Consider the following 13,696-nt stretch of genomic DNA (forward strand, 5'->3'; position numbering starts at 1 on the left):
TTTTATGGAAATTTCACAGTTGTTACAAACATCACTTCATCTGTGAAATAAAATAAAGATGAAATCAAGATCTAAATAAATACCAAAAATCAGCTCTTATGGCAGAAAATGGAACAAAGCTGAAATTCAAGACTTCAACATTTATAAAGTCATAAGTCTTATTTCTAAGACTAGTATAGACTCAATGAACATTGGCTTTAGTGTTATATTTTCATTCGAGCATGAAGTAGAATCCTCAAATGCAGTCATTACAGGAAACAAATGTTGTCTCAAATGGTTTTCTGCCACTTACATTAGACATAACAATCAGATTTCACTCCTGTCTATTATAGCTAGTGATTGCTTTGTTGACTCATACCGCTGAAGACTTCATGTTATGAAGGCCAGAGGCAAATTAAATCATTTTGTAACTTTATAACCAATTAAAACAATACAAGACAACAGCTTTTTTTCCGTAATACTTCTGTGGTAGTGCCTTTCAAATATAACATGAAGGACTTTCGGGGCTTTCTGACATTTAAAAGAACAAAGAAAAACAAACATTCTCTTGCCAGAGAAAGAAAAACAACTAAAATACAAAAAAGGAGAAAAACAGCAGCTTCAACTTTATTTTTTTACTGAACTCAACATCTTTTGAGAAATTTAAATCTTAAAAAATGAATTATTCCATATTCCAATATAAAGAGTCACGTTCATCCTACCTGAATCCTTATATGAACAAGAGTTCTGACACACTAGAGAATTGTTGCCAAAATCATATTTGTCCTGGTGCAACAGTATGTATGTCACTGTACGGCCCATAACGGCCAAATATATCCTTCCCCACAACAGTAAAACACAGTCGTTTATCTCCTTTGCAGTCAGACACCTTGCAGGCCATAGGAAGAGGCATGGCCTTGATCACTCCGAGGCACTTCCATTCTGAAAAAGTGCAGTTTTTGTGTTCATGGGAAACGTAAATGTAGTAGCAATCCATCTCAGCTGCGTGGGGATCTTCCTGTTTAACGTTCCACGCAATGCCTAATTCTTGTGCACTTCCAATCCGAGCTAGTTTCACCATTGGCTTCTGGGGCAAGTTATGAGAGGCAGCTACAACCGGAAGCTCCTTGGGGAACGGAGTGTGCGGAAAAGGATGGAGTTTGGAGTGCCAGTCCTCCTATTAAAGAAAGGTATAACTGAAATGTTATGGCTGTTATGACATAAAACTTAGTGGTGTAGTAGCACATACAAAAGAATTGCTTACCTTTTCCGACTGTACTGGAGAAATGACACGGTTCTCCTCCATAACGCTCTGATTTTCTTCTGTTCATTTAAGAAAATTACAGTAAAAAAGACTCGAAGACTTGTTAATATTAAGAAAAAAGAATAAACAAAAACAAACATGATAAATTCAATGGAATCATACCTTTAATGGCTTTGGGTGGTGTACTTGAGGGTTTTGATGGTTCTGGTTTTGAAGGTACCAATTTCTGCAGAGCACAAATGTGAAAACAAAACAGTCTGAAAATGTTGCAGAATGAGAGAGAACCCGAGAGAGAGCATGATGGCGTACCTGATCTGGTGGCTGGGTAAGCAGACTCTCTTCATTCAGTCTGGCTGCTGAACCAGAACAAAAACACATCATACAGTCAATACAATTGTTTATAAAGTCATTTGATTTGAATTCAAGATCAAATACCTCTGTCTTCCTCCGTAAGGTCAACAACCTGTTTCTTAGACCGCTGAAATGAAATGAGAACGGTTTTCCAATTTGAAGTTTATATATAAACAATTTTAATCTATTGTCTCCAGCACGGTCTGGCCATGTCATCGCAAATCACATGAGACATATTACAAATCTTATACAAGAACAAACAAGTAATGAATGACAAGACATTGAAGACAATGAAAGAAATAGTTACCAAACTCTGCCAGAACCCTTCCTTTGGTCTTCTCAATGTAGACATCACACAGTCATTGACTATTAGTGCAAAAACAATCATTTTAATCTGTTGAATTACAAACGTTTGACATTGTTGAAGCTAGAATACTATGATGACAATAGCAACAAGACCTGCTGATGACACTGAAGCGTTGTCAATGAAACTGCCTCCGTTGACTGAACTTCTGCTAAAAAATATTGCATGAAATTAGAATTCTGCACCCCAACAAGACATTCAAAAGTGAAGTATAATTTCTGCACTTTTTGGGGCTATTTAATTGTGCATTCCCACTTCACCTTGTTTTTACATTTTATTATCCAATACTCACTTAAAAATTCATCTTTAAAAACATTTGCTAAATGTGAGGTTCAGCAAATCACAAAATAATATCCACTTTCATACTGTACATTATAACGTCGTGACACCTAAATTCAATTGTATAGAATTGTGTTTAGTGGTTTTATTTCATAACAAAAAGACTCAATTTTAATATTGGTGTATCGGTATTGGCCAGAATTTGAATTTTGCAGCATCTCTAGCAGACAAATCAAATATACAATGACATGTGCACATGACATGAGTAAACCTCTTCATTTTACAGCAAAACTTTTTTTTTTTTTTTTACCACAATTATTCATACACCCCAACGCACAGGGCAGATGAACTCGCATACAGTAGGTGTGTTACTGGCCAAGCTCTTCCAGCGCACATGGAATTTTTTTCTGCATTTTTTTTAATGACGCCTCTAAAGATGTCTCCATATCAATGTTTTCAACCAGCAATATACTGCCTTATATTGATGCGTGCAACATTATCAGAATTCATGAAATTCATCCAAACACAATGTAGTACACTCACCATGGTTTTATTTAGATTTTATTATTAAATGTATTACTATTATATTTAAATCACTATAATGCATTGTTGTATGAAAAAAGATGCGTCACACATCTCAGATACATTTGAAAACAGTAGAGCCGAGCTCCTCGAGTTTCTGTCCATCACACTTGAGTTCTTACAGTGAATTGTGATTGTGGTAATTCAACAATTAAGCAGATGGCTAGAATAACAAATAGCTGTAATCATTGCTTTGAATGAGTCTGGTTTGTTGGCCTTGGTACACAAACATTAATTGGCAATGAATGCCTTTCCAGTGAAGCACACTAGTTTAAAAGGCTGCAACAGCCACACATGAAAGTGAAGGAACGCCACTCGGCATGAAGCACCTCAGGGAAAGAAAAGAAATGGAAAGGTGCCAAGACTGCAGCCTTGAATCATTACTGAATTTAAAACAACCAACCGAAAAGCAAAAGATCCACAGGGGACCACTGAGATGATTTCACATTATTCTATTAGAACATCTTCTGATTATACAGTAAATGAAATATTTCAGTGATTGTCATTCAAACAGCAGGCTCTCTGCCTCATTTTCCTAACCGAATTTGAAAAGGATCAGTCTGCAGCATAAGTGTATTCAGTTTCTACACCAAAATGAACAACGATTTTTACTAAATTGGTGGCATGCATGTATTATTAATGAAGTTTTGCAACATGTCTACAATACTGCAGCATACCTGGACATATAGATTATTGGTTCGGCTGGAGAGATGCATCGCTGTGGCTGGTCAGGCGGAGGACTTAAAGAAGGGGGAGACTGTTAAAAAGATAAAAGACACAACAGTGATGGTTTATACATAAAAACCTCAATAAAAGACAGCTTTATAAATTTCTTTCAATTATGATAAACCAAATCAATCTTTGAGTTTAGCGCTTTGAGTTTGAGAAAGGCGCATTACTAATAAAATGTATTATTATAATTATTAATCTCATAATCTAGTTCATACCTGACTGTGAGAAATCTCTAAGGATCTGAATTTTCTGATATATGCAAATACAGCATCTCCTCTTCGCTTTATCTTCCTTACATGGGCCTGAAAACAAAAGAGGTTTGATTTGACATAGAAAATGCATAATGGTGTTTATGGCATTCGGGCTTGCAGGGCACTACAGTCATATGGACAGTTTAATACACATTGTCCAAAAATGCAAATGACCTACTGAAGTCCACAGAAATGGGTATTTTGGTCACTTACTTCCAGTTTCTTGATTCTGGCATCATATTGGGGTTCACTATTCACCTCACCGATTCTTTCCATCAAATTCTTCATCTTGAGGTCAGATTGCTCCACTGCAGTCCCAACCTTATCTGATATTATTTTTTCAACCTATCAATAAACAGATCACAACTGGAAGAGATGAAATGAAATTCTGACAAGTGTAAAGCAGGTTTGTGCACCATTCAGAATTGAAGTAACAAAAAATACATGGATTTTTTATTAAAGGAGTAGTTCACTTTTAAAAAAAAACTTTTGCTGATAATTTACTCACCCCCATGTCATCCAAGATGTCCATGTCTTTCTTTCTTCAGTCGAAAAGAAATTAAGGTTTTTGATGAAAACATTCCAGGATTTTTCTCCATATAATGCACTTTACTGGGCAGTGGGCACCAAACGGTTCAAGGTCCAAAAGACAGTTTCAGTGCAACCTGCAAACTGTTCAAAGGGCTTTAAACGATTCCAGACGATGAATAACTGTGCGTCGGCGGCGAGCTCCGGCGAGGGAGCTCCAATCGGAATGCAGAAGTGCTCCGTTTGAGAGGATTCCAGAGAACGCAGTCAAGTAACTTTGGTTCTGACCACATTAGTTCCCAAGCAAAATAAAGGAGAGGTTTATCATTTGAATTTGATAAGAAGGCGCGCAACACTATTTATAGGCAAGATTTTCGCGCTAGAACGCTTGTTTTTCAGCGGGAATGCAAATTAGAATAGCACTTAACCATGAACACAAAAGCCACACCACACAAATGGCTTTTAAAATGGTTTATTTCGTTAGCAAACATGTCACTATAATTGTTAAGTTCTTTCCATCGATCAATTTTCTGCAAAAATAACGATCGACATGCTTGTTTGCTTTACGGCCCCTTTAAATAAAGTTTTAAAAAAGACCACACATTCGATCTACGTCAGAGCATCAGAGCGTCCACAAATCTTTCCACGGCGTCGCTGGCAGGGCCGCGAGAGCGAATTTTGCCGCTCTCGCCGGCGGTGGTGTGAACGTACAGTAAGGGTCTTATCAAGCGAAACGATCGCTCATTTAAAAAATAAATAACAAAGTTTAAGTTTTATAAGCTCAAATGCCCGCCTTGCTCTGTTCTGTGTGACTCTCCTGTTCGAACTCGTTCATCAAAATGAACGAATCTTTTTTCGAGTCATTTGATTCATTTAATGAATGAAATGAACGAATTGACTCGGAAAAAGATTCGTTCATTTTGATGAACGAGTTCGAACAGGAGAGTCACACAGAACAGAGCAAGGCGGGCATTTGAGCTTATAAAACTTAAACTTTGTTATTTATTTTTTAAATGAGCGATCGTTTCGCTTGATAAGACCCTTATTCATCGTCTGGAATCGTTTAAAGCCCTTTGAACAGTTTGCAGTTTGCACTGAAACTGTCTTTTGGACCTTGAACCATTTGGTGCCCAGTAAAGTGCATTATATGGAGAAAAATCCTGGAATGTTTTCATCAAAAACCTTAATTTCTTTTCGACTGAAGAAAGAAAGACATGGACATCTTGGATGACATGGGGGTGAGTAAATTATCAGCAAAAGTTTTTTTAAAAGTGAACTACTCCTTTAAGAACTTATAAATTATTACTGTAAGTTTTGCATGCTTCGTTCTGCTGCTAGGCTGATTACTTTCTACGTTGTAACAGTCTAACTCCCATTTCACAGACAAGGCTTAAGCTAGTCCCAGACGCATGCATATTTAAACTGTTTTAACGGAAAGCAACTTGCACTGGCATATCTTAAAATATGTCAGTTCCATTGTTTTGTCTCAAGATGCACACCAGTATTTTTTTTGTGTTTTTTCTAAGACACGTTTATAAAAGTACCTTAAAGGTGGGGTATATGATTTTCTTTTTTGACCATTTTTTCAAAATCACTTAAAATCCTATTCCTAACCCACTTACAGCCACTGAGTTAGAAGCACTTAAATGAAAATTAAACAATTTCATCATCTGTGGAACGGGCAGGACTCGAAAAACTCCAGCCAATCATTTCCAAGACCACCTAGAATCATTGGACAGTAAGTGCGTCAATCAAACGGTCGTACCATACCCCCCTCCCCCCATCGCGCGCGTGTCCCCTTCGTGCGCAAACTCAAAGCTCGTGACCTAGTCACAGTAAGTGCAAGTCGCCCCGGTACAGAGAGAGAGTGAGAGAGTAAGTGCAAGTTGCTTCCGTTTGGAGAATGATTGTGCGTCCATGTCCTTCGAATGGGTGGAGTCAGGGCCAGCGTTGGAGGAAAGAAGGTAGGACCTTTTGAGTTGTGTATTTTCAAAATCTGCCGGCCGTTTTGCAAATCCCATACCCTACCTTTAAATATCCCAATTGAAGGCCTAATCCTGGCTTAATCTAAGCCCTGTCTGTGAAACCAGGCCTAAATTTCTAAACAGAAGAAACTGGTGTCAATGGTGTCAAATCGTCAACTGTCTGGCTACCAACATTCTTTAAAAAAATCTTCTTTTGTGTTCAGCAGAAGAAAGAAACTCATACAGGTTTGGAAGAACATGAGGGTGAGTAAATGATGACAGAATTTTCATTTTTGGGTGAACTACCCCTTTAAAGGTGCATTGTGTAATATTTAGGAGGATCTGCGCAGACTATTGAAATATTCAAGTCCTTGCTTAAAGCCTGGAACACACCAAGCCGACGCCGACGAACTAGCGCTGATGAAAGCCGACTGTGTTGTCGCTTCGCGTCGGGGTAAAAAGATGCACTTGAACACACCGAGAGAACTACAGGCGACTGTCAGCTAGAATGGGCGTTCTGTGCCTTAGTGTAAATGAGGGTGTACTCACACTAGCCAGTTTGAACCGTGCCCGAGTGCGTTTGACCACCAAAGCGCGGTTCGTTTGACTAGTGTGAGTGCTCCGAACCGTGCCCGGGCGCGGCTCGATTAGCCGGCCCTGGCCCGCTTGGAAGAGGTGGGCCAGAGCACGGTTCAGTTGGACTCGGGCGCGGTTCGCATGCAGTGTGAGCGCTAACCGTGCTGGAGCACGGAACAGGACGCGTGACGTCATGGTTTTGCGACGCTCCAAAACCAACACAGTCCGTAATCAAAGCTACAAAGTCCTTGCTGCACTTCAGCTGGTACCTTGCAAACCTCCTCATACGAGCAGCACGATTACGTGAAAATTTTCGCGCCACTAAGGCGACGCATCTGTTTAACAACAGGCTGTGAGAGGGCTGTGGACCACCGTGGACCAAACGACACAAAATTATCCACAAAGAAAACAGAGCGATGGACTCCATTGTGTTCAGAGAGCGCCGCTCTTCTTGTTTATCCCGAAACCGTCGCACGCACCATAATGACGTAAGCGTGCTCCGGCACGAATGCTGAAACCCTATGTGAGTGCAGGCCAGAGGGGGAGGGGGGACAATCGTACTCGGGCCCGGTTCATGGCAACCGTGCCTAGTGTGAGTACACCCTGAGACAACTGTTTATTTCTGCAGATTTATTCGTCTATATTCGTCATTCAAAAAGGGGAAACCGACGCTGCCGGCTGCAGATACACAAACCATAAACAAAGCAGTGCGTGCTTACCGTTTTAAATATCAATCCTGCTAAACACTTTCTTTATTCCACTCTGCTCGTGTTAATATTGAAATATTCGCCAAGGAACACTCAGGTAAGATGACGTAACGATGCCGACTGCACGGAACCGTGCGGAACACACCGAGGAAACTCAGTCGGCCGACGCACAAAAACTGCCCGACGGCCGACCGTCGGCTTGGTGTGTTCCAGGCTTTAGACGCACTATTATACTTTGGCTTTCAATTCTAGCTGAGCTCTGATATCTTGACCTGTGGGTTATTTCTGTTTTTATTTTGTGTGATATTGTCTGTTTAATAATTTGTTTTGTTTCTTTGTTGGATCTTGTGAAGCACTTTGGTCAATTACGATTGTTTTTAAATGTGCTATATAAATAAAATTGAACTGAACTGAACTGTTATGTTTTTATTACCTTAGAACAGGGGTGGGGAACCTTTTTCCTATCAAGGGCCATTTACAATTTTTAAACATTCTTTAAGGGCCATTGTAATGAGGTTCAGTCTTCAGTGTTTGGAAGGAAGAAGAGAGGTTCGGCGTGACTGGGACTCGTACGTTTTATTCAGAGGTTTAGTGGTAAAAAAAGAGGTGGGTAAACTATAAATTCTGGTGGACCACATCCTGATGACATTGCTATAGGCAGGGCTCGAGATTAAGCCTTTCATACGCTTGTCAAAAAAGTTTCTCGTCCGAATTTTTTTTATTTTTTTTTATTCTGAAACAATATTCTCATCAGTGTTCAATTAGCTTTGATATTTAAATCGGCATATTGTAATACTTGCACCTTTAAAGGGCATCCCCTCCCCCAATATTATTAAATGTATGCTTCATCTTTCATTTTAAATTCCTAAATTTGATCAATAAATTAAATTATTTCGAATAATAAGACACTATAGGGCTGATCAAATTAAATCATTTACACTGAAAAATTACAATTGCATAAAATAATGTTATGAAATAGATTTAAATTTACAAATTAGAAACGTTGGAAAGAATGATCTACTTTTAAACATAACACAAACCGCCATTAGGTGGCGGCAGGCGACCGTCTTAATGAGTGAGTCATTGATTCATTCATGATTCAAACGATTTGTTCAAACGGCTGATTCATTCAAGATTGAGACAGATGTTTATGAATGGGTCATTGAATCTTTGACTCAATCGATTCGTTCAAAACGCTGAATCATTCAGTAATGAAAACAGTGAGTGTTCCTGTGAGATGCCCCGTGGTTCTGCTGTGATTTTTGTTTGGAACTATTTTCGCTGCTGAAACAGAACAAAAACAGCCAATATTGCATCTAAAATGTAAGTGACTTAATTTTAACTGTTTATTGAACTGTTGTTGGAAATTAATGTCACATTTTCAATCGTGATGGTGTTCAGGAAAAATAATTGAGGTTGCTTAACATATGTTAAAAATATAAAAACTCCACATTTAGATTTTTATAGGCAGTATGTTGTTAACTGAGTGTGTGTGTGCGCTTAGTGTAGATTTCTGCTCGAGAGGCTGCGCGAGCGTCAACAGCGCAACCGTCAGTAATAGTCAACAACACTGACAGTAATGCAGCGCAATATGAAGAGTTCGTCTTAGGTTTAACAACCTATGAAACTAATAATTAACAATATGAAACTAAAACGACATAGCTTAATTTATAGCTATTTAGGCCCTGTCCACACGGACACGGGTATTTTTATAACCGTGACTTTTTTTACGCGGTTCGGCCGTTCGTCCACACGAAAACGCACTGAAACCGAACATTTTTGAAAACCCCTGCCAAGGTGAGGATTTTCAGAAACGCCGGTTACAGTGTTGTCGGGTAGACAGTGAAACCGGGGGTTTTGCCTTGCGACGTCAGAGTTTGCGCCGTTATCCGCTGTGTTTGACGTCAGATTTGCGCTTCTGATTGGCCAACGTGGCTTTACGGTTAAGGTTTATATCGCCGCCTGCTGGCATGGCATGCTCTTGACCGCGCTTGATAGCGTGTTTTTACGTTTTCATGTAGGCGGAGACCGAGCATGTGTGGACGGGATTTTTTTTTTAAAACGCTGTAGGAAAAACTCTGGTTATAAAAATACCCGTGTCCGTGTGGACAAGGCCTTAGAGGTGGATAAAAGCACACAAACCGGGAACCGGCAAACGTTTAAACCACTTTAATACATTAATACGCAAATGACAAAACGAAAGTAAAAGCAGTAGCTCCTCGTGGACGACGACCACACACACATAAAGTAAAGTCCATGCCTGGTCCTCCGCTGTCTTCGTTCCGATCCTTTTACGCGCCCCGAAGCTGATCAGTGAGAAACTTGAAACCGGTGCGGCGCGCGCGCCCCCGAAGCTCATCCGTGAGAAACTGAAACCGGTGCGCAGGTGACTCGCGCTACTGGCCTCGTCCTGCTTGCCACTTTGCCTATTTTGTGTTTTCTGTCACAGGAAAGGTAATGGCTGAGATTTTTGGTTCTGAAGTTCTTTTTTTTTTTTTTTGGGAGGATTTGACTCGCGGGCCGCATCAAACTGTTTTGCGGGCCGGTTACGGCCCGGGGGCCGGACGTTCCCCACCCCTGCCTTAGAATGAGCCATTTCTATCTACATACACCGCGGGTCCCCTTACATTGAAATGCGCCGACATTTTTCTACAGTAGCCCTAAATGGACAAACTCGTTTTGTCACTATGTTGTTCTTCGTGCAAAGAAGCTAGCTAAAGTCAGCGAATAAAACACTGACACAATGATGAACAAGTAACAATAATATTCGCAATAACATATCATTTTCCTGAATAATTAAGTAAACATGATTTCTTAATTTATCTTTGTAAAGAAACCTCATTGCTTAACTGGCTACCCTCTGCGGTCTCAGACGACGATATAATTTCCTGTCGGCCACCGTAACTTCTGTTGGACCATATTCACAACCTCACCACCAGATCCCGCTAAAAATTACACAGTGCACCTTTAAGAAAGATAGTAGAATAATTTCAAAACTTTCAACTAAAATTTATTTGGAAAGTAGCCATGTAATATGTGACGTGCAGTCTGTCAGACATTATAAAAAATAAATCCCTTTAGGTTGATAAAAGATCTGATCACTCTTGTACACCTGACATACTGTAAATAAATTAGCTTTAAAGTTGGCAATTTGCAATAATCTTTTCTCTTCTCTATAGTGACGTATAGTGAAACGGCTCCTCAAACAAAAAATATAGGATGGGACTTGATTTTGTCCATCGGGAATTGATTGGATGGTTGTGGTTTGCTATTGCTGTGATGCAATGTGAGTGACAGGTTATCCCGCCCTCACACCAGTAACATAGGCTATGTCATCAGAGAAGAGAAGAGATTAAGATTACGTGCGCGCATTAATTATAATGGAATATAAAAAATAATGATGTGCACGGATTAATCATTTAAAATGAATGCTGCTATATTTTATTTAAAAAAATTAAGCATTGTCAATTTTGATTTTGATTGTTGACTTTAACTTTATGGTCTATGGTGGAAGACCATGACATTTCCCAGAATGCTCTTTACCCTAATGGCCGGTTTCACAGACAAGGCTTAAGCTAGTCCCAGACTACAATGCATGTTTGAGCTGTTTTAACTGAAAGAAACTTGCACTGGCATGTCTTAAAATCGGTCAGTACCATTGTTTTGTCTTCTTTTTTTTTAAATGCCCTAATTGCATCCTTCGGATGAGATGTTAAAGCGAGGTCCTGACTCTGTAGTCATTAAAAATCTCAGGATGTCCTTCAAAAAAAGAGTAGGGGTTTAACCCTGTCATCCTGGCCAAATTTGACCATTGGCCTCTATCCATCATGGCCTCCTAATCATCCTCATATATATACTCTCTCCTCTCCACCAATAAGCTGGTGTGTGGTGGGCGTTCTGGTGCAATATGGCTGCCGTCGCATCATCCAGGTGGATGCTGGACATTGGTGGTGGTTGAGGAGATTCCCCCTTCTATGTAAAGTGCTTTTAGTACCCAGAAAAGCACTAGGCCTATATAATTGTAACAAATTATTATTAATTGAACTAAGGCCTAATCCTGGCTTAGTCTAAGGCTAAGCCATGTCTGTGAAGCCGGGCCTAAATGTCACCACTTTTTGTAATGCTGTATTGAAACTAAAATCTTTTTGATTGCTGTTTTGTCTTTTGACTGTACTTAACTTAATACAGATGAATGTCCATCCATCCATAAAAAAAAAAAAAAATCTCAGTAATTCAGAGAATAAATAAATGCACATTACAGAAACACGTTTGTGTAACTGTATGGGATTTCTTAGAAATTGCAATTCAGTAAATTATTCCTGTTATTCAAATTCATAATCAACACCCTGTGAGTTGTGGCCAATTCAATATTAATTCCAGCTCATTAACTAAAAGGAGAATTTTTCACAGCCTTAAATGTAAAGTACAATAAAAGTACTTTCATTAAAAAAAAAAAAAAACATATTGAAGTTATAATTATCGTTGAAGAATAACATGCAAAGGACGTAAATGACAAACTTGCCTCGGACCGAGGGAGCTTGTTCGGTCTCTGCCATGTTTCCTCTTCATTTCTGCTCCTTTTCATAACTGAGATATAAAGATGTAAAGCACATTTCATTTCGAATGATTCGCGATAACATATTATAATTAAAACCAAACAAATTAGAGATAGAATGAATCATTAGTTACTTTACCACCGTCAATATAAACATTTGCACTTCGTTTGAGATTAACCAACGATTCAATCGTAGCCGTTTTATTTATCTTTACTAATAACGTTACAAGCATTTGGCTCAAAGCAGGTTATCGAAGACAATCCTATGCTTTTTATAATTCAAAATCAATGAAGGGCTTTCTATATATAACATACATCCTGAAGGAAACAAGCAAGCCGGAAGTGACGTGCCTAAACAGTATATGGCAACAAGATCGCCACTTATAAGCGCTAGCAACACTTCCAGCTGCACGAATGGTAACGGCCTTTCCTATGAATCGCAACTCAAGCTAACGTTACATTCGACCATGACGAACTGACAACTGCAGCTAACACTGATGCTAAAATTTACTCCACTATCCTGGTTAGGAGCAAACGATGAAATGTCCAACCAATGTGCAATCCAAATGGCTTACTAAATCTGCTGGCCTTGAAAGTAAGCTTTCTATGACCATGCAGGCATATTATAACGCGTTTTCGAAACCACTGACTCTAGCACTTGCCATACAACGCGCGTGACAAACTCCAAACGGAGCCCGCGAATCCCATCTGTGACACCGCGTGCGTTGCCTTTGAACAAAACAAACAAAACAAAAAACAACCCACCTTAACAGAATGCCGAATTTGTAGCAGCTAGTGGACAGCTTATTGTGTATGGTCCCTGGGCGGGATTTCCTGCTTCTTTAAATAATATAAGTCCCGGGCAAGCGATGCACGCTTTGTGAATGAATCGTTTTTGAGCCGGATCTTTGCAATGAATTCGTTGAACCGGTTCACAAAACCGGTCTGTACGATTCGTTCCCTATGATTCGTTCACGAATGTGGCTAACGAATCAGAGGATTTCACTGATGGAGCGAAAAGTGAGCAAACTGAATAACAGAAAGAATAATATTTTACAAATATGATTGTATGACAGTTTTATTTGTAAATTAAGTAATATAAAACGTAGGCTATTTGTAAGATATTTTTAGTATTAGCCTATAATTAAAATGCAAATTATATTTAGTTTATACACTGACACGATTTTTAATAAAACATTTTAAAAAGAGAAACGTTTAGATCTAAGCCTAATGGGTTTATTGGACGTAGAAAGCATCTTGACGCGTCATGGCTGAAAATAATCACTGAATCACACACTTTAAAACGAACTTTAAGAAATGACTGCGGACCTTCTCTCACTTGTTGACAATCAGCAGTGCCATTTTTTTTTCACGATCGTATTTTTTTTTACTATTGGCTGCTTTTTTTATTATAGATTTCGCTCAACCTACAGCATGATGTTTAGTTTAAACTTTAGAGGAATGAAACTATTTTTTTCTCCAACAAATTGCTTAGCTGCCTGAATGTAATCTACATTAACTGTTTCTCCTCAGTCTCACAAATTCAAGTTGGCCCCTTAAAAGC

The 13,696-nt window shown here is 39.1% G+C and overlaps 1 protein-coding gene across 5 annotated transcripts; it reads right to left on the reverse strand.

Annotated features, from left to right (window-relative positions):
• Window positions 1-584: 584 nt before the first annotated feature.
• Window positions 585-13,045, reverse strand: atf7ip2 (activating transcription factor 7 interacting protein 2). 5 transcript variants are annotated; one of them, XM_056258181.1, is made up of 12 exons: window positions 12,898-13,045; window positions 12,100-12,164; window positions 4,016-4,147; window positions 3,767-3,853; window positions 3,497-3,576; window positions 2,054-2,109; window positions 1,902-1,960; window positions 1,679-1,721; window positions 1,553-1,599; window positions 1,406-1,469; window positions 1,244-1,302; window positions 585-1,156 (listed from the first exon to the last, which is right to left on the reverse strand). In XM_056258181.1, the coding sequence occupies exons 2-12, from the start codon at window positions 12,160-12,162 to the stop codon at window positions 755-757; spliced, it is 1,092 nt and encodes a 363-aa protein (XP_056114156.1). In that variant the 5' UTR covers window positions 12,163-12,164; window positions 12,898-13,045; the 3' UTR covers window positions 585-754. The 5 variants fall into 5 exon arrangements, with proteins under 5 accessions (XP_056114156.1, XP_056114157.1, XP_056114154.1 ...); XM_056258182.1 differs by lacking the exon at window positions 12,898-13,045 and adding an exon at window positions 12,267-12,419; XM_056258179.1 differs by lacking the exon at window positions 12,898-13,045 and adding an exon at window positions 12,272-12,415 and having other exon boundaries at window positions 2,054-2,106.
• Between the last annotated feature and the right edge of the window lie 651 nt (window positions 13,046-13,696).

The sequence above is a fragment of the Rhinichthys klamathensis genome, unplaced genomic scaffold (genome assembly GCF_029890125.1).
Source record: "Rhinichthys klamathensis goyatoka isolate OS25496 unplaced genomic scaffold, OSU_Roscu_1.1 h1tg000149l_1, whole genome shotgun sequence".
NCBI classification, from domain to species: Eukaryota; Metazoa; Chordata; class Actinopteri; order Cypriniformes; family Leuciscidae; genus Rhinichthys; species Rhinichthys klamathensis.